This window comes from Macrobrachium nipponense, chromosome 13 (genome assembly GCF_015104395.2).
Source record: "Macrobrachium nipponense isolate FS-2020 chromosome 13, ASM1510439v2, whole genome shotgun sequence".
In the NCBI taxonomy this organism is placed as follows: domain Eukaryota; kingdom Metazoa; phylum Arthropoda; class Malacostraca; order Decapoda; family Palaemonidae; genus Macrobrachium; species Macrobrachium nipponense.
In genome coordinates, this window is record NC_087206.1 from 46,527,323 (window position 1) to 46,552,961 (window position 25,639).

Below are 25,639 nucleotides of genomic sequence, written 5' to 3' on the forward strand. Positions count from 1 at the left end.
GCAGTACTTCCCCTTCCTTACAATCCCTCCATCGTTAAAACTATCAAAGATCTAGATATTATGGATCCCATCCATCCTCTTTTCACGTTTGAAGAAGCATCCTTCTACTATTCACTGCTAGCTGTGGTTATGTGCATGTTAGTGATAATAATCGTCACGAATGTATTTGTTTGGTGTAGGATCAAGAAAAATGAGAAAGGACCAGTCAAGGAACCTCAGAAAAGACCAAGACAGGTTGCCTTGGGATTTGAAACCCTGGGATATAAAGTTTTGTAAAATTGATCACTTTACATGTCTGTTGACTTGTTTTGTACTTGAGCATGGTTGTAAAGTGTGTTAGTATTTGGCTGGCATGTAATGTAGTTTGAGCTTATTCATAAGGTATTCCATATGCCATTACCTTTAAAAATAATCTGTAAATCCAAACAAACTCTGGCTGTGCGTCGGTACGCACCTGAAACCGCATATATATATGTGAGAAATCTTATATCTAACCATGCCTATGTAGGTCTATCTTTCATTTCTAAGAAGGGTACCATTAATTTTTGTTCTTATATACATATATAACCATGTATGCATACCTACACATGTATTGAGAGTCATTTACAACTACTAGAAGTGCATTAGTATTTCTAATTAATTAATCCATAATGCAAGTTGCTTCATGATTCAACACAGAGTATTTTCTTTATTGCTGCAGCATGAGTATTATTCTTTGTATACATCTTAGCACAAGTATTATCTTTTAGTACACATTTTGCACAAGTATTACCTTTTTGTATACATTTTAGAACAATTATTACCTTTAGTATACATTTTAGCACGTGTATTATATTTACAATATCTTTGATCTTAGATTAACCATTTGCCCACATTATGTTTAAGAACATTATTTGTGACTGCATTGCTGAATGGACCTCATATGTATTTTTATTGCGTAGTGGCCGAGCAATATGTAATAGTATTACACATAAAATGGAAATGCAACCCATTCCATTATAAAAATATCGCTATGCTCTGTATAATAGGTCAATGAGGAAAAAACTCTCAAAACTACCTAGTCCATTCAGGATGTGTGCAAATGCCATACAAACAAACACGCATCAGTTCCGTGGGTCGTCATGACAACCCGAACTCCCATGAGAAACTAGATCAAACCTAGGTGTTAGTATTCGTTCTCATGACCCCAAAAGTCAAGTATGTGTGTTCGTTTGTACAATACTATTTCCTTCCTGAGATCAAATTTGTGAACTCTATTGCATTCTACAACTATCTCTCCTCTACTCAAGTCTCTTCAGAAAGCTCCTCTCTCAAGATGTACTTCGACTTGTAAATAGTTAAGAAGAATATATGATAGTTTTAAACTTCAATGTGTTTCACGCTAAACCTTCAACTTGAACGGAAGTGAGAAATCATCTCGAGTCCTATGCTAGCCGGCCAATGCAGAGAGAGAGAGGGAGAGAGAGAAAGGCTGAAGATGTGCCGTTACAGCAAACTGCTATTCACAATTGTGATTCATAAAGAACTCTGTGACCGACCACTTCCTATATTCTGAGAAGTTGGTCCAGGTCACTACACTTTATATAGATTAAGTGCTATAAGGTTCGAATTTATGTAGTACCATTTTGCAGGCTTGATAATACTGTAACTGACAGCTGCATATCCGAATGTGCCCTATTTTAGTTATCTTTCCTGGTAAATGAAATCCCGTTACAATTCTCTTGCTCTTCTTTTAAAGGTTTCACGAGTCATCATAGTTACATACAGTGCTCACTTCATTGTTTTAGGTAATTGAATGGCATCAGCGAAGTATTTTAACATATTCTGAGGCTTTTCAACCTGATCACAGAGAATCCAGTTTTGTATTATGCTCAACTGACAAAACGCTCATTATAATTATAGATGTAGACTCCTCCAAGCGTGAGACCAACAGAGATAATCAGCATGGAAACTCCCAAACCAGCCATATCACCTATGGGAAGAAAAGAAAATACACTGTTGATTTTTTAGCATAAAGTAAAAGAGAACAGTTTTCAACTATGTATAGAGAGCTACACTACTAGTTATTTGGAATAACAATTATACTTTAATTTACATCATAAACTTGCAATTGAGTCAAATCAGATTTTCAGTGTGACTCCTCACTAGCACTTGCTCGTCGAGTAACTTGGTTAAAGGCAATAGATAAAGAGTTTGAATGCCCCTGGAAATGAATGAAATTGTGAATTAGAGGCAAAGCAGACATTTTCAGGACGGAGAGCCTCTATTCAACCAGCCGACAGGCAGCCTTGAGACACTGATGATCAAGTGTATATCCAGGTAGTTCTTGTAGGGCAGCCATTTTTAAAAGAAACCTGGCTATTTTTTTCCTACCCTGATGGGATTCCTTTGTAGGATTAGTCCCATCTTGTGTGGATTTAATGATTATGTTTTATAAATACAGGGTAGGTACTCAAATCGAGAGGGTCATTACACTTGCTCGGCAAACTTACAAGGAAAGAAGTAGACATATGTGAAAGAGAGAGAGAAAAAAAAAGGATAGATTAACGGGCCATTATTAAACTACACAAGTTCCAAGAACATAAGAAAGATGTTTTACAGTATACTGTTATAACGCCTCTTAAACTTATAAGTATGATATCAATAACACTTCCACCCTGTAGGAGGGTAGTGCTGTCAGTGGACCTCATTCGGTGCACTGTTGGCATTACTTAAGGTTCTTCGCAGCGTGCGTTCGGCCCTTAGCTTCAACCCCTTTCGTTCCTTTTACTGTACCTCCTTTCATATTCTCTCTTCAATCTTACTTTCCACCCTCTCCTAACACTTAATTCTTAGTGCAACTGCGAGGTTTTCCTCCTGTTACACCTTTCAAACCTTTCACTGCCAATTTCCATTTCAGCGCTGAATGACCTCATAGGTCCCAGTGCTTGGCCTTTGGCCTATATTCCATTACCAACTCAACTCAATAACACTTCCAGATTTCTCGTTTTTATCTTGTGAACGGAGCACCTTTAATCTTGAGTTCTGCAAAGCAATAAGCATGATTCAACATTAGGTTGCAGTCACTCAACAGACACTGAAGATGCTTTTGTTGAACAGATCTTTCTGAAAATGACCAAACAGTTTATTTTTGGACAAAGGTCTAACTCACGAAAACCTTTGCTGAGAAAAAGGAAACACGGCTTGCAACAATTATGTCTATAAGATAAAGATCACAGGAAGCTTAAGTACTTAGACTTTCAAGGAGGAGAATGATGTGAATCAAGGATGAATTGACATTCGTGCCATCATCTCTCTAGATATAGAAAGTTTTGTAGACAATGTCTTACTTCCTACCTGTATTAGCTGACATATATTATGTATATGCTGTGATATGGTGTGAAAAAAAACTCTAACTCAAAGGTTACACCAAGTATTGTCAGAGATCCAGAATCATTCTTGGCAGTAGTACTACTGTCAATGTATAAATTATGAGATGGATTTCAAGTGCGCGTGTGTATGTACATGTGTACCCATGTACAGTTTCCCAGTACCGTTCTTTGTTTCAGTTTAGAGAATAGTGAAATGGTGCATTTTCTGTGATGTTCTGAGCTTCAGCTACATATGTCTATTCCACACAGAGCCTTATATTTGAGAATTTAATTGTTTTTCAGGATTTTACAGGAAATTCCCATATATTTTATTCATTTAAAAACATGTTAATTTTAATTATCTCGAAACGTTTACATAATATGTTTATTCAAGATTTTCACTGGCTGGCCGAACTGCCTGAGGCTATATCATGTCTACTCTGTAGGAGTCTGTGAGTGTGTGTGTATGTGTGTGTGCGCGCGCGCGCCAGTTCTCGCCAGCTGAAGAGGATCATAGACATAGCAAGAAGACTGATGGAGAGGCAAGGTAAGTTTCACGTCCCCAGTCGTCTCATGCAGATAGAAGGAAGAATGCGGGGTTTAGAGTTCAACGAAATTATTTTAGCATTTCGCTTCTAGAGGAATTGCTCTGAGGATAAGACCTGACAGACGACCACTTTCACGAGTATGATCAGCCATAAGTTATTGCCATTGCCGGTGTCATGTATTATATGCACTCCCCTGGATTTCCACTCCCCTGTCATCATCATACGTATGATAAACACACCCCATTCATTATTGTACGTCTGATAAATACTCCCCCAGTCGTTATTATACGTAAAATATGCACTCCCCTCTTCGATATCGATATATCAAATGAATATGTGCTTTTCTATTTGATGTATGTGCGTGTGTATGTATCTAAGTGTATGTGATTACATGTATATGTATACATTTATGTATAGAAATATGCTTTATTTAAGTAAATACGTCTCTCTCTCTCTCTCTATCACCTGTTTTACCGTAATTCATTTCAAACGCCTGACAGTTTGTTCATTGGTTACTAACTATACTCGGTTTTTTTCCATCTGTCCACCCGCCTTTGGTGTTTGTGTATGGTAACACTGCGTACCGGGCTTTAGATAGTTACATTCAGCTTCCATTCAACAATAGTAATAATATTCCATTTCGAATATTAACGGTGTAATTCGCATACAGTAAATTATTAAAACACTTTTCAGTTGCAAATGTATACCAAGATATCCTTTTATTTACCTAAAATTTACACATAGCGTAACTATTTAAAGCCCGGGATGCAGTGTTACCATGCGCGACCACCACAGGCGGATGGACAGATGGAAAAAAACTGTATAGTCAATGACTGTCGCCATTCTTGTTTATATGCTAGTCATTGTTGTTTTCGCAGTGAACAATCATCCTGTGTTCTTTGAATGTTTTTGCTTATATGCTGGTAATATCTAAAACTATTTATTTCGAGATAGAACAGTGGTAGGTGGCATTTTCCTGTTTACTGCTGAGATGGCTGATATAAATTTCGATTCACCCACGAGTAAGGGCATGGACGAAATCGGAGCCAGCATTATTCATTTGAAAATATTTTCAGTTTCCTAAGCCACCATTCCTATGCAGATGGCATGAGGGATAAAGGGAAAAAAGCAAATGTTCGTCGTGCGTGCAAGTCATTCTGCATTATTAATAGCAAATTATTCTACAGAAGGAAACAAAGAGATGGCGATCCGCTACAGGTGTAAGTTTTGTGGAATGAAAAAGAAGTAAACTGCATCATCAAAGAAATTTATGAAGGTTCTGGGAAAAGTAAAGATTCTCGAAGTATATAGTATGTGCGGGCATCACGGAATTAGAGCAACCATTTTGCTTATCAATAAACGGTTTTATTGGAGAACAGTTGAAGCGGGTGTGTTTGCTTTTGGGAAATGATGTGCTCAGTGTCAAAGAGTAAACCCAAAATTGTCTGCTGAAGCACCAAAATTGCGCTCTGTATCTGTTCCAAATGGAGTTATGAAACAAACTGGTGTTAATATATGCTGTGTCCCAGAACATGATGGATTCAAGTACATTGTTATGGCTATTGACTACTTTTCAAACCACCGAAAAGCAAAGACGCTTCGAGTGTCACTCAGTTCTTTCTGAGCTCATAACAAGGCATTCATGTATTGATGTTCAAATAAATTATCAGGGGCGGGAATTCGTCAACAAAGTGTCAGAAACTTTACATTCCCTTACTGGCGTCAAGCAGAGGGTGACCAGTGCTTACCATCCTCAAGCAAATGGGCTCGTGGAGGGTTGTTTTTGCATCGCTGTAGATTATTATAAAATATGTGTACTACTCAGCAAAATAATGAAAAGGAAGTTTATATTATAAATAACTCTTCTAATAATGTTTAGGGGAGTGCAAATTATACGTGCATAAGAACTGAGGGAATGGAAATAATTCAAGGGGAGTGAAGCATTTGCATACGAACTACAAGTTTTTAAACTCAAGGAAGAATCGTTATTTGAACTCCACAGATACAAGTACGCAGCACTAACTCTGCAGAGCCCATGCTACGCAGATCCAATGAAAAGCACAATGATATAGACACTTTCATTGAAAGTTTAACAGTCTGACGACCCAGGATGTAGAATTGGGGCAGGTAGGCTATTTGTCTTAGGTCTCTACTAACAGGTTAAGGTCTGCGAGTTTGATCTAGTGCGCCTTGTGATTAGTGATTTAACTATGGTAGCCTGAAGAGAGAAATTTTCAAGAGATACAAGTTGACTGAAGAATGATTTAGGAAGGAATTCTGTGAGACTAAACAGAAACAAGTTTGTTACTCTGTTACAGAGAGTTTTCAACAGACTGCTCAAAATTTCTGAATGCAAGAAGGAATTTGATGATTTAGCAGACTTTGTTAGCATTTGCTTGACCAAGATTACATTATTCCTCAGGGAAAGAGTACCAAAAGAACGTTGGTGACATGGTGTAGCTTACTGAGTGGTACTTAGAAACTCATAGGATAAGCTTAGTTAAATGCCAAAAGCTAATTAAGTTGCCAATCAGTAAGTATCCACAAAACCAAGGAATATAAGACAGCCAATCAAAAGAAGACGGCCAAGCTAAAGAAGATAGACAAAAGCGAAGATAGGTGCTTTGTGTATCATAAGCCATTAAACTTAGCCAAAAACTATGTGCTTAGTGAGAGTGATGACCCGCAGAGGTTCAAGCCAAAGGCAGCCAGTGCTATGAAGTGGAAGAACCGAAGGAGGTGACTGCTTTTGCGATTTGAGGATGTCGCGTAACCCAGTTTTCTGTTTTTTGAAAGACTACCTACATTTATCTGCAGGATGAACTTACCTGGGCCATATTTATAATCCGAGTTCTTGAAGTGAGCAAAATTATCCCTGTCTTTGCCATCGTAGTATTCCCCTGTTAGATATAAAAATCTGGGTCAAGCTTTAGTTTATGATATAGTGGTTGGTGTATAATAAAATCCTTCATTTTCTCTTAAAATATGTAGAATTTATGAATAAGGAAATGATTTTCAACCATTAATCACACAGTCAATAAAAAACACTGAGTATTATACTTACGCGAGTAATGGTCACAGGTTTGTGAGTCATGAATAACAACACCGTCATCTGAGTAATGATCCTCTGCTAAGAAGCAGGTTATGCCGCTGTCATCTTTGCAGTAGTCAAAGCCGTTGCACGAATAATCAGGCTCCTGCTCACATATCTGGCAGAGAAAATAAATATAAATAAGGCGTCCCTTTGAATTATTGGTGTGTTTCTTTCATACAAAAATTAAAATTTAAATGGTTCTTAACTAACCAGTGAAAGCAAAACTAAAATGTTCATCATCAAAAAGAGCTCGACATTTTGATATGCAGTAAACACATATATATATACATATTTTATATATATATATTTTTAATATATATTCTATATATATATATATAATATATATATATAGGAAATACTATTATTCCTGAAAATAACAAAATAACAAATCATTTTTTTTATGTATCGTTTCCGACTGTAATGTGTTACATGATAATTCTGTCTAATGCTTTAAACATGGAATGATATCACTCTGCATTGCATTTGCTTACTTTCTGTTTACATGTCATAGATGACTATAGCATTACCTCAGCACAGTGTGAAGCGCTGACATCCTTTATGAAACGATCTCTCTTTCCATCCAACATTTGATTGGGATGTTTCTGAAAGTCTACTAAAGCATCACCTGTCATTAGATAAAAAGAAAAAAACATAGGACATTAGGGGTTTTATCTTTATCACCTGTTGTGTTGCAAACAAATTAGTTGGTGTTATAACGCTAGTAAAAAAAAAGATTTAGCTCTGGTATATACCCAGGGTTTTGGTTTAATAAATTGCTATTGGAAAATTTTTGTTCTTCACGTCAAAACATCCACACATATTTCTTCCTTTTGCCTTAACCTTGTATTTATAAAGTTAATGTTATGTTTTTTGTATGTTTACACACGCACACAACACTCACTCACACACCCGATAAACCACACAACACATAATAATAGATAATTTTAATATATAATATATATAATAGATATATATATATATCTATATATATAATACATCCATTTTTTATCTTCACACACACACACAAATATATATGTATAAATCTATATATAGATATACTATATATATATACATGTAGATATATATATATATATATATATATAATATATAATATATATATATTATATATATATATATATACATATGATTTATCGTCTGGAAAAGAACACTGTGGGGGTAAGACAACAGTTAAGCTTCCCTTTCAACATTTTAAAATGTTTCCTCTAAACAATGGCTTGCAATAATTCCCAGAAAGCGTTGAAGCTACAGTGACTTCTGCAGTAAAGATGAACTCGTTGACAGTGACTGCATCTAGTTAGGACTGCACACACTCGATGAAGATTTATTTTTTGTAGTCAGTATTCCATTACTTTCACAGTTATGCATAACTGAGAGAGCCATCACCATGGTGACAAGGCTCTTCACTTGGAGAGAGAATTCATTTTGACTCCACTCAAAATGGTAACTACTAAGAGGACTGAAGAATACAATGAAGTTCTATACATCTTTGGCTATGGGTATTTGAACATGCATTTAGAGTGACTTGATAAGTAGAATAATATGTTGGAGGCGGGTGTGTTGTCCATAAAACCCAGATAGCTTGATGGTTAATTGGAGAGTTGATTGGAGACCACCTATTCACCTTCGAAACAGCCACAAGTGGATGGCGCCAATCATAAATTAAATAACAGTACAAGTCCATATTATGGCTTTCTGATTTTATGCTACATAACTAGGGTAACTTGAGGAGTCTAAGCAACAAATGATTATACATCTGCTTGGAGGCAAATGGTCATGAGTGTGGGTTCAACCTTGAAGTTCCTTAGGCAAAACTGGCTCACTCACCAAGGATCTTAATATTAAGTCTGCTAACCTTCAGACCAGTTGCAATTCATTGGGTACTTGACAAATGCAAGTGTTCTCCAACTGCTCTGACAACTCAGGAAACTTCTCTTGCAACACCAGGATCATTACAGTTGCACTGACAAACTCACTGACCACAATTGTTCATATGACAGTGTCTTACCTGCGTCCTGTAAATTATGAATGCTCTCGAGTCACCTTGCTTAAAAATGAACCAACTTCCTAACTAGCTTATAAGCTACATCTACAAAATCTGGCTAAATTATGTTCTAAAATAGTAACAGATTGCAATAATTTCTTGAGCGGTATGGCAGCATTTAATGCTGAAGGAACTTTATAATATTGTGAATCGGCAATTGGTATCAGGGGTCATTCTAAGAAATGAGTTGTGCGATGAGTTGTGCTTTGACCTTCATAATTAAGTTCATACAAGTGGGAAACAGTACATAATGCTAAAAGGTCTTCGAATTGTAATCAACAAACAGAATTATATTCCCTATCAAAAGAAAAGAGGGTTGATAAACAACTCATTACCAGGAAAAAATCATTGAAAAGGAAGTGCCATCGTCTGACCGATTAAATCTTTCACGGTGAGGAGGATGTTCAGTCTCCCAATAAGAGTAGTTGAGATAGAGTGGATTTAACAGCGGAATAATTCAAATCAATATTACATCATCAGTAAGTATTGTCCACTAATTCTCTCAACAGTGCTATCCAAGAAGACAGGCAGAGAAGGGCTCATTGCTTGGCATATACCAAAGGCCATCAAAACTGAAAACAATGTAACCCTTGTTGCTCTCCTCAGGGCCAAATAATGAACCAGCTTTCTCTGGGTCTAAGAATTCATTAAGTTTGCCACTAACCAAGGCCCAGTGGATAGAGGACTCCTAAGCATATATTGAGACCTAATTTATGATCTCAACATAAGCTTAGGATTCCTCTTTCCATTTCAGTATCAGACTAGATAGAAAGAGCAGGAACTGGTCTTGAAGGCCAATTAAAAAAGGGAACAAAATGACTGGCTTAATACAACTTTCAAAGAACCGGTTCTGACTATCTTAACTTAAACCTCCGTGTTGAGAGTTAGACCTCATGGGCTTTGAACCAGGCGTGATCCTAACTGATTAGTTACTCTATCTTTGCATCATGCCTTCTTATGTCAATTATAGCTACTGCTGAGTGAGCCAGGGGTGGTCATCCCTGGTGATGAATGAATTTCATTTCAAGATGGTCTATAGTTGTTTTTTTCAGGAAATAAAACCAAGAACTGCAGACTATATTAAGTCTCATAGATACGTTAGACCTTATAACAATAAAGCAATAAATGCTTTATTTTGTTGTTTGTGCTTCCTCAAAGGACGTGATATTGCAAATGAAATGATGAAACATTAGAAAAGGAAATAATTTGCATATAAGAACAATGCATTCTAAATGGCCAATACTCTTCTGGGGTAAATTTTGAATTAACTGTAATTATTGAAAAAGAAACCTGCTCTATAAGAAAAAGGGTATTTTGCACCAACATTTTTTAAGATACTTACGCTCAAAGTGAGTACAGAAGGGTAGACTATGATTAAGTTTTTCATCTGGAATATCTATTGATCTCTCAGTGTATAAATCACAAAGCTTGACATCAGAGCAATAGTCAAATGACCTGTAAATGGGAAAGAAATAACCATGTGAATACAAACAGTGCTTAGTCGCTCTTAGGTAAAAATAAGTGTTGACCCATGACCACTTAACTATTGCATTTTACTTGTGGGAGCTACTAGGCAGCAGACAACTAGGTAATGGCATGTCATCTTGAGGAATTCTTTGAATTTGCTTTGATAAGAGTAATAATGATAATAATCTCTTTCGTATTAAATTCGTATACATAGATGATGTAAAATGCAGACAGTAAGTCGCATGTGGATAATTCTCTAACATCTAATGATCGAAGTCTCTTTACTGCGTGTTAAAAGCCAATGAAAAATGAAACAGGTACAAGAGAGAGAAAATAGCTTTGATTTTTCTGAAAATTCCAGCTTTGATAGAACTAGATTACACTACTCTTTTGGCACAAAGTACAACTCAAATATTTTAAAAGAACCTTTGCCTGGTAGGCTCCAGGATACAGGATAAGTAATGGTTCATACCTGGCTTCTTTGTCTCTTTACAATACTCCTCCTACGGGGGTAGTGCTGTCAGTGCACCTCATGCGATGCACTGTAGGTATTACTTAAGGTTCTCTGCAGCTTCCCTTCGGCTCATAGGTGCAACACCTTTCATTCCTTTTACTGTACTCCCTCATATTCTCTTTCTTCCCTCTTGCCATCCACTCTCTCCTAACAATTGTTTCATTGTGCAGCTGCTTTGAGGTTTTCCTTCTGTTACACCTTTTAAAACTTTCTCCTCTCAATTTTCCTTTCATAGGTCCGAGCGGTTTGGCCTTTGGCCTAAATTCTATATTCCATTCCATTCTTTACAACACTTGATTTCTGCCCCAGAAATGCATGCACATTTAATGCTAAGAAGATTTTTTGACTACGTTACCCACTTACAGGTTCAAGGATGATTTTGCATTAAGTATATTAAAAAAGTTGTCTGCATTTCAGTTGAAATTGCAAGGTCAGGGGCCAAATCCTTTGGCACTTATTCGTTTTGGTTCTTCAAAAGGAATAAGAACCTAATGTTCCTTTTGGGGATGTTTTCAAAGGTTAAACTTTTTTCATAATACTCTCAACATGATATTAGGTCATTATATTAGACAAAAATCTCTCAGTGTCTACATAATTGTTTGCGCACCTATGAAAAATATATACCTCTCCTTTATGCAGCCATTCTGACTTGCAGTTACTGTTATTTTCTTTTTTACTCATAATTAATTTTCTTCATTTTCTAGGAAAGAATCAAAGGTGATGTTAGCTTTATGCCACTCGTCTTAACGCACCATAGTCCCTCTGCAGGAAACTGACACTCTACTATGGAACACACATCATGACTGGCAGGGATCCCTTAGTAAAAAGACAGGCATTATTATTACTATATATTCAGAAGATGAACACTATTCCTATGGGAAAACGCTCAAAAGGTGTCTATTGATTTGAATCCATGATTCCAAAGAATGAATAGGAAATACAGAAAGAAGAGATCAATCATTAGAACATAAAAAAATAAATTAACTAATCGAAAAATGAATGGATAAAATGCAAGTACTTTACGAAATACAAGGAGAATTGTTTTAGAGTAGTCATTCATTGCATCTTCGTTTGAACTTTTGAAGTTTCAATTGCACAACGTCCTCAGGGAGACTTCTACAGTCCAGTGGTGTGACGAATAAAAGACTCGAACACTCAAGTTCGACTGCGAGGTAAATTACTGCATATTGGTGCTGCTGTTCAGGCAATCTGGTTGTTCTCAGTGGGAAAAGAGAATTAGGGATCAATTGGGGATAGGAAAGATCTCTGCGAAAATGCAACTTATGACAAAGTGACAAGAAACCATCCGTCGATGGTCCATGTCATAACCGTTAATGTTAGGAAACAGAAACCTACCACCACAAACCAAGCTGTCTAAAAGAGATAAATCTCTGACCGAAGAAGACATCTATACCTGAGAATAGTATTCTAGTAAGGAAACACAAATGACCTAAAACAGTTTGCATAGATGTTACACTGCCCTTTTCACATTCATAACACTATTGTTTTTGCTCATTAAAGCTAAAGAACTGGCCTTAGATGCCACAGATTTGGGGAGCTATTAACACATTATTCCAACAAGTTAATATCGTCTCAGTGAGGTGTTAATGGGGTGGGAAAAGGTAGCCGTGGAAACTAAGAATGTAAGAAATCACTCTAAACACCGTATTGTTTAGTGAACTGGTCAAAACTTTCCTTTAACACTGTATAAACTATTGATAGCTGAGCAGGTAATGAGCTTCCCTGTACGTTATGGGCCCTCAAAGAGTTCAACTTTATCTTTGGCAGAAAGAAAAAAGGCTTTTTTCATGTGTGAAATCAGTTGACAGTCTCAACCCCTGGATAATAAGACAAGACCAGACAAACACCAATGACTAAAAATATTGCTTTTATTGGAGGGTAGAAAAAAGACCAAAATAACATTTGTAGAGATAATTTAACCTAACAGATGAAAATCAATACCATTTATGGAATAAGATCTCGAATAACGACGAAAAACACTCAGAAATCCAGTTACAAACTAGAGCTTATGATTCAGGAGACGAGTCACATGCAAGAGAAAGTCAGTCACCATTCATCACTGTCGAGGAAAGGAACCCAGAAACAAAATAACTGATAGTTTGGTATTAAATTCGGCTAACTCTTTGGTCTTAGCTAGATGCCCTGTGCCGAAATCTAAAGCGCAGACTCATGTCCACACTGCACTGAGCCTATGTTACATACCTGCAAGTAAAATCTGTGGCGTTGTCACAGAGGAAGGCGCATTTGTCGCTGTCGCTGACTTCAGGAACGGATAATCTTGCATCACTCGTATAAACTGTACCTTCAATAGCATTATAGTCATCTATGTATTTACCTGTCAAAGAAGAGACATACCAAATATTGTAGCTGTCATGAATGAAGCAGTCATATAAATTCACATAATTATGAAAGAAAACCTTTCTTAGCTTATATGTTATATATTGGAATACTGATGTACACAGAGAATACGCTGGAATTTTGCCATGATTTTCGAAATGTTTCACAGATATCTACCAATATTATGTAATAATGTCTTTATATAATTTAAGACATATGGAAATGTATCCTATTCGTAACTTACGGCGGCTTTTTCAATACTGCAGCTAATCTTTACTACCTTATTCCACCCTCAAATCACAGAGATAATTCGATAAATTGATCATTATTTATACGGACCATAAGAACAAGCCTTACCCATCGTAAGGAACTACTTAATTTGCTATGGCTCCTCATTTACAAAAGAAATCTAAATTTCAACAAAATATCAAAGGTGGTCTTTTCAGCGGAAAGTTCTCGCAAGAGGAGAGTCAGATAGATACTCACGGCTGACGACGACGCAGTTGAAGAGCTCGACAACGTCCTGGTCATCGGCAGGAACACTGACTACGTGGGATGAAAGCGAACACTTCCTCGATTCATAACAGTAGGAGAAGGTCTGGCAGTCAAATGACTTGCTCAGGTCGCAAGAAAACAGGCAATCCGCATATGAGACCTACAAATGTATGGTCAGAAAGCAGTCAATCCATATTATTGTGACTTTCTTGATAATGTCATATTTTTCTATACCATACCAAATGTCATATTTTTTATACCATACCTAATATAAGATAAAAAACATTACCTTTCGTGCAATGTGTCATCTACAATGCCAAGTTAAATCCAAGATTTAGCCAATCACGGCACACTTTCCCGCTATGCATTCAAATGAAATGGAAATATGGCAAGAATTTGACATAGCAGATCTGTTCTTTAATAATATACTAAAAAGCAGCAACTTACGCCGTCCATATTTCTTTCAACCAGCCCAGGTCTCATCCTGGCATTCGCGCGGGAAATGTGGAAGTCCTTGCGCAAGTAATCGACGAAAACTGGATCATCACCAAATATTTCTTTTTCTATTTTATAGCCTCTGAAGGTTCCATTTTTTTCCTGAAAGCGAAATTGGGAGCGATCGTTTTCTCATATCAAGTGATATATATATATATATATATATATATATATATATATATATATATATATATATATATTATATATATATATATATATATATATATATATCTTGATAAACTGCGATATTAACGTACCCAGTGAGTGATGAGGAGAGAAACTGTCAGGAACCTAAACCTACAGGAAGAGCTGCTCAGCTCTCAGCATGCTTCCAGGACATAGAGTGAGTTTATGGCGGGAGAATTATATATGCATTGCAGAATGGCCAAAGTGTACTTCTAATTACTTACAGTACCATCAAAATCTTCGTATGTTAACTTGATGTTAAATCTGCCATCTTGTATCAGGCCCTCCAACCACAAACCCACTTCCGCATTTGGCTGCTGGAAATCAGAAACGTTTGTGGCCTTCTTAAAGTGCTTGCAATCGGGCACGTCTGCATAGGGGGCTTTTGGCTTTACGCTGTTGCTAACGAAACAGCTTTTCTTAGATTGACCTGGACACTCGTAGAAGGACCTGCAATTTGAGTCATAAAATTTAATGAAGAACGTTCTATAAAAAGAGACAGTGATGTCGTTGATGACGGTTATTTAAAACAATATTAATTTCTTGAAACATTCAGTCCTTTGACAGATGACATCGTCTTGAAACTACTTAGTATTATCATTTGACATATGATTAAAGTAAAAAAAAAATACTAGTAATAATTTTGTTTGATGAGAAGTTTGTTGTCGCCGCAAATGCAAAAGATAATATGTAATTAAAAGGGCAATCTCACAGAAAACAATGTGACTGATTCGTAGGATATTACCAGAGACACACACACCCCCCCCCCCCCCCCCCGCCACAAAAAAAGGCAAAAGTGAACAGCATCTTTACGGTAAGTTATTTTATCGAAACAGAGACCTCTTCAGTGCGTCACGTGCAGTTTAAATATCCAAAATAGTATGTGAAGGATTCATCCTACATGTGCTGTGTCACGAATTTACACGAACAGCATTGCACCGGGAACAGAATAGGCAATAAAAATTAGTATTAACTACTTTAGTACCGGGAAATGAATTCCCACGGGAACTAGGACTCAAAACATTACTGCTATGAAATCGGTTCATATCTATGACCCTAGCACAGACCAGTTTACAGCCGGAGAGGGAATTCTTAAGTCAATGACTCAATAATAGCACTAGCCAGTTTACAGCCAAGAAGTTAATTCACAAATATAATTCCAGTATAAAACAGTTTACGGCAGGGAGCTGAATTCGCAACTATAATACTAGGGCTAGCCAGTATATAATCGGGAACTGAATTCATATTAGTGTTAACCAGTTTACACCCAAGTAAATTTACTACCATAACACTAGCTCGAATCAGTTTACAGCTAAGGACTTTATTTACAACTATAGTACTACCATAAACCACTGTATTACCAGCAACAGAATCTACACTTAATTAAACAGCACTGATCGGTTAATTGCTGAAAACTACATTTTTACCTGGCAGTAGTACTGAAACTTGGAGGAGACTACACAAAGGACTAGCACTTACTGCTTTACTCCTGTGACCCCCTGATCCCAACTCCTTGGCGTGGTGGGGGACTTAGGGATCCACTGCAGAGAGAGTATGATGCTTACTCTCTCTGCTGTGGATTCAACTGATTATTGGGACCTTGAACACCTTTAATCCTCCTCCTATAAGTTTTCCCCTTCCCTTCTTCCTCTTTCTTTGACGACCTTTGGCATGGTTTTGGATTACTGAATTGACTGCTCTTTTAACTTCATGGAGGGTGGAGTTGGATGGCATGCCTCTCCACCCGTAAAATTAGAGTACCTGACGTGGTCGAGCGAGGGGAAATTTTTATGTCAAGCCATGCCCACACTGGTAACCGCCCAGGGTAGTTACCAGTGTGTGTAATGGTATTGCCCCTCCCCCAGTTGGGCCTCCTTGGTGAGAGGGACCTTATCCTGGATGAAATTAATACTAATATGTTATATGGAGAAAAAAAATGAACTTCTCAACGACTTTCTGATAATGGACTGTTCACTGGATAAATCAATTAATGAAAATCAGAGTGGTATTGCAACATTATTACCATACAATAAACCCAAAAGCAGATACCATCATGATCCAACCTTGATTCACTTTGGGGAGTCGAACTGGGCAAAGTTTTTGAACTTACAAGCAGACAAAAACATGTCTTTATTAAAATGAGAAAATTACTCATTAAATCGATGACCATTGCAAGAGATGAGCAGAAAGCAAATTAAAAAAAAAAAGGGAATGGTTGTTTGAAACAACAACCAGAAACCAATCAGAAAATTATCAGAATATCAAAAATATAGATAAATATGAATGTCACAAGACATGATACTATGAATAGTGTACAAGGCCCGGTAGTATTGCCAAATCTTGACGATGAAACTCTAGACAAATGAATGTAATTAGATCATTAAAGAAAAGATATAATAATGTTGAAGATTGTGAAATATATGAGGTCCCAAGCAGGAAAGACAAAAGTCAAACTATCAAAATAGCCAAGATAAAGTTCAGTGGCCAAAACTTGCCCTTGAAAATTAAAATACTGGGATTGAATAGGGAACTAAGACCTTATGATCTTAGCTAAACCTATGCAATGCAAGAACTGTTGCAAATGTCATACAACCATTAAGTGCAGAAATTTTCGTAGATGTGACTTTTGCAGCTTGCAGGACCATAAAACACGCTGGGACTGTGGCCAAACCAAATGCATAAATTGTGGACTAGAACATCATGTTAGATCTAAAGTGTGTGCGTTATATATCTACAATACAGAACTGGAACTACCTCAAGAACGAACTGGTATGTCGATCGGAGAAGCAAAGTTGGAACTGAAAGTGAGAGGATTGAATGACCCAGCTAAGAAATGTAGGTTTGCAGATCCCTCAAAGTCGAACAATACCAGAACTGAAACGAATGATAATAGAAATAAAGAAATACCACCACAAAAAATTCAAGATGAAAAGAACTCTTCAAAGGAAAATTAGACATATATGACAATATCACTGTGGACAATCGATTTGCCGGAAATTGAAATTGGTAATAACATAGAGGAAGACAAAGAAGAATTAAAATCACATGAATGTGATACAATAGATAACACAGCTCGGAAGAGGCAACTGGATAAAACCCCACCTAATTCCACCAAACAAACCTCTAAACAGATAAATAACCCACCAATCTCAACAAAGCTAAAGTTCAGAAACAGAACATTACGTAAATCAAATATTCCACTGTCTCCCATAGTAACAATAGTTCCTCTAGGAGCAGAATCAGAAAATTCAGATGAAATGGAAAGCCAAAATGTAGATCACTACAATGAAAGCATAGAAATTCACCCATCACCAATTATAGAAGCCACTGGAAAAACCAAGAAAAAACAACAAACTGACGAACACGAAGATACATACGGTTGCAGTAAGTGCTTTATAGCAATGTGCCACAAAAATAAGACTATAAACAAAGACAGCCTAGCCAACACCATAGGAAATTTCATGAGCTATAGGAATAAGGAAAAAGCAAACATCAAGTTTCAGGAAGAAGGTTGTATGTGTATTGAAAAATTTGAATATAACAGAGAGAAACACATCAATGTTGTAGATAATATTCTAAAGAAAATAGAAATGGAAAAATTAAATCAAGATAGAACAAATGTAACAGATAACAAAAGTCAGATTCAAACCACAAAAAAAAATGAATCAAGACTTACAAAAATATAAATTAACTTGTAACAAATTTAAGAAAATATCAGCTCTAATAATCTAGGGTAACTTGACCACTCATATTACACCATTCAATCGTTATATAATTCAATGGAATATAAATGGATTATTAACGAGAATGCACGTTGGAGAAGTCCAACGACTTATTAGGGAACACTAACCAATGGTTATATGTGTACAACACGTGGGAAAAGTGTTCCAAATATAGGTAAATATCTACTAGCCACAACATCAAAGAAAAATGAAAATAATTCAGGAACAGCAATATATGTCCATAATAAAGTTATATACGACAAAGTAGATATAGATTACACAGAATTGCAAATTTCAGCAATAAGAGTAAAAATAGAAAATAATATGTTTGATATTATTAACTTATACAATCAGCCTAATAAAAAGTATGATTTAAACAAATTACAGAAAATAATAAAAGAATTTAAGAATCCAATATTAATTGTAGGAGATTTCAATAGCAATATTACGCCGGATGGAGATGGAGCAAAAATAGAATCCTTAATGAACACTACTAATCTTTGTCGTCTGAATGACAGCAAAGTAAATACATATTGAAAATGTTCCACAGTAGATGTCACCCTTTGTTCAACAAATATAGTTGACAGACTAGATTGGAATATATATGTGATGACTCCTACTCAAGTGATCATTTTCCCATAATAATAATAATAATAATAATAATAATAATAATAATAATAATAATAATAATAATAATGAATAATAATAATAATAATAATAATATTATAATAATAATAATAATAATAATAATAATAATAATAATAATATAATAATAATAATAATAATAATAATAATAATAATAATAATATCCTTTATTTCGGTTCAGGGCCATATACAATGAATATACAAAATACACAGTAACATACACAATCTAGATATATGAGTCAACATGATATGAAAAATGAGTAATCGGCACTTATCCACAAAATAGCTGAGGGGAGGTAGCATAAAAGATAGTAATCATAATACTGGTAATAATAATAATATTGGTGAGAAAAAAAAATGCATTGAGAGTTATAACAGTTAGTGCACAGATTATATAACTTAAATTTCAACTAGAGACCTTAGGTGGTTACAGTAGTCAGGTCCAGAGGGCTAAATACATAAATTGAATGTATAAAAAAAAAAAAACTTTAACTTGATAGTAATCACAGAAATAATGAAAAAATAAAATATCAGCAATAAATATAATAATGACAAAATCTGCAGATGACATCTTGCTAATACAGAGATTAAGTCCTTTAGGGGACAAAGGCCTCATTTTCCCATCTTTCCCACAATTTAGATCTTCTTCTTGCTTCACTCCTTAGGATGCTTTGTATGTGCGAGTTGCCGCTGTTTCTCACTCGGGTTACCAGGCTGGACAGTGTTCGCCTTACAATGATTTTTAAATTGTCCAGGTGGTTTTCTAAGAACATCTGTGTGGCGGAGTGGTAGCATGGAGTGTTTATGAGGCGTCTCAGAATGTCATTGTGCACAACAGTGATACGTCTCATGGTCTCTCGGGTATAGTTCGTCCAGAGGGAACACCCATAGATACTGTAGCAGTACGAGCGGAAGAGCAGCAGCTTCACGTCTCGGTGACAGAAGGCAAACCTCCTTGCAATCATGTTGCCAGTTGCACATAGTTTACGACGCCTCTGTTCAATGTCTGCCGTATCTTTTAGGTCGTCGGTAATAATGTGACCCAAATACGGAAATTCGCGCACAATTTCCAGCCGATGGTTTCCGAGGAAAATTTGTGGTTCTGCAATATGCTTCAGCGATCTCGGGAGCAGCGACATGCACTGGGTCTTGGTTTCATTGTAGATTATATAGAATTCCTCTGCATATTGACGGCAAGTGTCGATGAGTCGTTGGAGGCCATGCACTGATTGGGAAATCAGAACCATATCGTCGGCGTAACAGAGGTTGTTTATAGTTGTTTCATTGACAGTGCATCCGATTGGGAGTGAGTTCAGTTTGACATTCAAGGCATCTGTGTATGTATTAAACAGGTATGGAGAGAGAATGCCCCCTTGCCGAAGCCCGTTTAGGGAGCCGAAGGTGTACGATAATACGTTGCCCCATTTGACACAGAATTGCTGTGTGGAGAACCACAAATGTAAAATGCCACTTTTATGCAGCTTCAGGAATAGCTTCAGGTAGTTTACTCTGTAAAATTCTTTTCTCACATCTACGAAACACAGGAAAACAGGAGATGCTGATGATAGGTAGTAGTTCAGCAATTCTTTCAGTATGTAGATGCAGGTGTCGGTTGAGTGGTTTGCTTTAAACCCGAACTGGTTGTCAGTGGTGTGTAGAAAGGGAGAAGTCTCACAAGAAGAACTGACTCAAGTATCTTCGATGCGATCGTTGTGATTGCTATTGGCTGGTGTTGCCTGGGTCAGCTGCATCCTTTAGCTTGTTTTTGGTATCAAGTGAACTAAGAGTAGGGAGTCTGGAAGAAACTGGTGGATTATGCACGCATTGAATAAGGCAGCTAGCAAAATGTAAATTATCGGATGGCAGAATTTGAAAGCCTCTGCGGGAAGACCATCACAGCCGGGGGATTTATTATTAGGTAGGCTGTTTATGGCATCACTGATGTTACCTGGCGTAATATGGTCTGCAAAATGAAATTGAATGTTGTCATTAAGGAGGTTATCTACCTTGCTTCAGGAATCCTGATCATTTATGCAATTCAGGATATTGTTGAAGTGATCACCCCACATTCTTGCGATAGCCTCGTCTCCGACTGCTTCCCCAACTCTCTGTGATAGCTTTTAGTTTTGGGATTTAAGGACTGGATATCTTTCCAAAGACGAGGGTAATCACCAGATTCTACGTTTCTAGACATTGCATCGGCTCTTAGTTGTTTTCATTGAACCTGCAGTGCTTAAGAGCAAGTTTGAATTGCGCTCTCGCCTGCCTCATTAGTAATGCAGTGTGTCCTTCCCTCGGGCTGCCATTTTGCCTCCACAGTAAAAACATTTCTCGTGAGTATGTATACAGATCCTTAACCAAGTCATTCCAACCAGGTATATTACGAGAATTACCTTGACGAAACCTATAGGCAGTCCTGCTCGAAGCAAGCATAGCGGAGATTATGTTCGAATAGAATTCATTCAGATCCCTCTTGTGGTGGTCATTTCTACATTTTGTGTTGGTACACAGTAATGGCGTCAGCCGGTTGAATTATTGACCGCAACCTGGTTTCCGTGGTCGCCCTAAAGTATCTGGTTTTCTGTTGGTTTTTAAACTCCCAGTTAACCGTGGTCGGTGGGCGGTCAGTTAGTGGTCACGGTAGGGAGGGATGGGGGGTACTGAATGACACCTGTAATGGGATGTGATCGTAGCCCGTTGCAAGATCGTAGCGAATATTGCAGGTCATAATAGAATCATGAAGTTGTGGAGATGTGATGCAGTGGTCCAGCCAGGAGGTTGTAATTGCGTCCGCTCTATTATGTACATATGAGTAGGAGGAGGGAGGGAGGAGCATTACATCGCTAATTTGGAGAGCATGATTTTGACAGAAGCGAGTAAGTTCATTATAAAATTGTTTTGTGGGGTGAGAATTAAGGTCCCCTATTATACAAATATGATCAGCAGGAGAATCATGAATATACTGTGTAACTCCCCTAGGATCATGCAGTAATGATCAAAATTATTGTTATTTTCCCATGGCATATAAACATTAATTATTAGGATTTTAGAGTTCCCTACTGTCACTTGAAGCCCAAGCAATCTATCACTCCTGTAGGTCATAACCTTTATCATATTGTCTAACGATTTGTGCCACAGGAAAGAAAGTCCCCCTTTCGTGCGACCGGCTATGATTGATCTGTAACTTGCATTGATGAAGTCGAGAAAGTTCTGAAGTCTTCATGAATTGAATCGCAGATGGCAAGGTCATGAGGCCAGAGGAGCGTTTCTTGCAATGCAATGATGCCGTTGAAATTTTTGCAGAGCATGTTTAGGAGAGGAATGTTCCGCTTGAGGCCAAGAATATTCCAAGAGATTATGTTTAATGTATCCATGGCTTACTCACGAAGATGGGAGATGAATGCGCTGATCATTTGGGTGGATGGGGGGGTTATCCAGGGGGAGTGGGCAGTCACTCGCCGTTGTCGGTTGGCTGGCACTTGCGGTGGAAATGACCCTGGTTGGAGTGACAGTAAGTTCCCCTGGGGGTGGTTGGTCCCGGATTAGGTTATATCTTGAAACTAATATATTAGGACCGAAATTATCGCCTTTAAGAACGTCGAGGTGTTGAAATAGGCAGGTAATCCTGTAAGCCACTTTATGTTTACTTCTGCATGGGAGTTCGTGAGAGATAAGTGGGTCAGAGCCAGTGAGAAACTTGACTCTCTCCACTATGGCGTCTAGCGTCACCGATGAGCGCAGATTGTGAATTGCTATGTGACATCTCTTCTCAGGTGTCGGGCGAGGTGAAACTCGAATGTTGGGCTCCGGTCCAGCGGCCAAACGAGAGGTTCTTCTCTTCTTTCTGCTTGTTTGTATCTGCCAGCCGCCAGACCCCTCAAGATCACTCTCATCTGCATCTACGATGGGGGGTTGGCGGGGAGAGATAGGGTGGGGAGGATCACAAGGGCTGGTAATCATCACCGGAGGTCTATCTTCCACCGGAGGCACTAGGGAGGGAGGGGAGGTTGGGGGACCAACTGTCTCCTCAGAACGGCCTACAGGTGAAGGGGACACTTCCGTGTTGCTGGGAGGCGAGGAAAAACTGGATGCCGCATTCATAGGAGTTTGGTGGCTATCTGTGCGATTGTCAATCGATCCCTGCACTCCTTTGATCGCATCCCAGATCCGTGTGAGATTATTTGTTTCCACCGTTTTAAGACTGTCTAGGGAATCCTGCAGTCCTTTGATCACGTCCCAGATTCTTGATAATTTATCATTTGTCTCCTCGATTTTTTCTGAGTTTTTTTCCCATTATTACTGAGAGGATTTTGCTGTTTGGAAGGCATTTTCTGCCGTGTGGTACACCGCGGGTAGGCTTAGGTCAGCGGGCCCCTTTGGAGGCAGATTGTAAGAGTCATCGGCGTAGATTTCCACCGAGCAGGTCCTTAGCCACTTAGTGATATACGATATTTTCTTGTGAGAGGACAAGTTCTTCGCGGATCGCTCCTTGAGAATGCTCTCTAGTATCAGATCTTTGCATTTCGTATATGCAACGTTGATTTCCTCATCGGAGAAGGCATCACTGACAGATTGAATAGCGGACTCGACGTCGGAACGGTTCGATTGGTATTGTGTAAAGTACAGACAATTGTTCACGAGTACGGAACTTGTGTGTGGGGCACAGGCACCGGTAGGTGCCAGGGTCACTTGCGCAACGGTTGGAGGTTGGTCGGATGACATTTTTGTGGTAAGGGAAGGGCCAAGCACTAACACATACACTGCATTCTTTTACCCATTTCCCAGGACCAATAGGCCTCGAGTAGCTGTGATTTGAAAGATTTCTAAGGCACTGATTGGAGCAGAAAGAATATTAGAATATCTACAATTGCATAACACTCTCCGGCTTACACGCCGGGTATTACGTGGAGACACTATTAACACATTGCTTACTATAAGAGGTATAATCACCAAGGGCGAAAAACCCTTCTTATCTGTGAAAAAACGCGAGAGAGACCTCCAACACGTCCGCCCCACACAATCATGGACGAAAAAAGTAATAATATCTTTATTAAATAATGAACCAAAACCATATTCTCCACATTATAACATGCAAAAAGCAGATTGGGACATTTTCAACTTGCTTACCAAAGACAGACCGCCATATGATTATGTGAGAAATCACAATGAGACAAACGATTTCTTCGTCTCCTTCATTCCAGAGGCAGCAGACAAAGCTACTCCTCATTCACAACCCCATAATAGAAAACATAAGGTCCCCTGGTGGTCAGATGATCTATCTGAATTAGTGCGAGAAAAACACACTATAGCAAGAAGGTTAGATATTCTAAACAGAAGATTCAATAAGATAAACAAATCAAAACCATTCTTAGAAGTAAATATATTAAAACGACAATTGTACTATTAGAAATAGATGCATTAAAACCTTTATATAATCAAATATCATCTAAATTTATAAAATAAGTTATGAAAAATAAAAAAAAATCTTGGAGGTTCTATGTATCAGAAATAACAAGCGAAACATCCGTTCAAAAAGTATGGGAAAAAATCACAAAAATAAATGGAACAAACATTAGACCACCCAGACAAGCCATGTTGGATAATGGAATTAAACTTTTAGATCCCTTCGAAGTTAGTAATATACTAGGGGCAAGTTTTGCCAAAACAAAATCTAGACAATCATTTTAAAGAGGTAAAAATCAAAGCAGAATCTAATATACTTAATTTTGAGACAAAGGAAGATATATATTATATTAAGCAATTCAACATGTAAGAGTTGGAATATGCCCTCTTGAACAGCATTACCTCATCCAATCCCCCTCCGTCAGCAGCTAACTGGTCCCGGAGTAATGAATGCTGAATCTTATTTGGCCGAAGAACTCAGGGAACCGAGCCACGCAGCATTAGGCACGGGGACGAGTGCTAAGGCCCCGGTTGTCCCAGCAGCCGGAGCCGATGCCCCTCCAGCATCTTCAGAGGGCTTGAGTCTTTCAAGGCCTCCCACGGCATCGTCAAACAGACCTCGGAGAGGTCGAGGTAAGAAGGGACAAGGGCGTCGAGGTTTTCCGAAACCTTACGAGAGCCAATAGTCTCTCCGGACTAGTGCCTGGCACAGTGCCACCCTCTTATAGAGAATTCTGACCCTCTCTATCCAGAGGAGAATTCCAGATTCTGCTACTTTTACTTCCTTCTTAGCCTTTTGTAACTTTCTATTTTTTTGTACTGTCTATATCTTTTCTTCCATAGTTTCCTTTCCTCTTCTTTACTGCCTTTAGGCATTTATTGTACATTGTATGCTCTGCTTAGGCAGAGCCACACCAGCCAGCTATTCTAGCCTTATAAATTAGTACTTCATTATGAACTACCATTATAAAAGTGCCACAATTGTCACAGTGCCCTGTACTAGGCACTTAGCATTCCCGACTAGGAAAAATTTTAGCCAGCAAAAATTGCTATAGCTTTAGAGATATTTTCAAAGCCTGGCTCATTTATACATTGTTTTCATTTAATTGCTGATTTAGCGTTACTTCCTAGTCTCTATATTTTGTGAAATTGCCAATGTCTCTGGTGAGACTTACATTTTGTGTAATCTTATTTTATCTCTATGGAGAAGTACTTCATTAATTCTATCCTTGTTAGTTTGCACTAATGTTCCCTGTGATGAAATTAACTGTTAGGCGTCTTCATGTTACGAGACAGTCAC

The 25,639-nt window shown here is 37.8% G+C and overlaps 1 protein-coding gene across 1 annotated transcript in view; it reads right to left on the minus strand.

Annotated features, from left to right (window-relative positions):
• Nucleotides 1-1,772: 1,772 nt before the first annotated feature.
• Nucleotides 1,773-25,639, minus strand: part of LOC135225312 (uncharacterized) — an 86,228-nt gene continuing 62,361 nt past the window's right edge. The window contains 9 exon segments of the mRNA XM_064264643.1: nucleotides 1,773-1,972; nucleotides 6,727-6,798; nucleotides 6,963-7,107; nucleotides 7,520-7,617; nucleotides 10,397-10,509; nucleotides 13,259-13,391; nucleotides 13,880-14,048; nucleotides 14,336-14,485; nucleotides 14,794-15,019. Coding sequence (XP_064120713.1) covers nucleotides 1,872-1,972; nucleotides 6,727-6,798; nucleotides 6,963-7,107; nucleotides 7,520-7,617; nucleotides 10,397-10,509; nucleotides 13,259-13,391; nucleotides 13,880-14,048; nucleotides 14,336-14,485; nucleotides 14,794-15,019 — 1,207 coding nt within the window. The 3' untranslated portion in view covers nucleotides 1,773-1,871.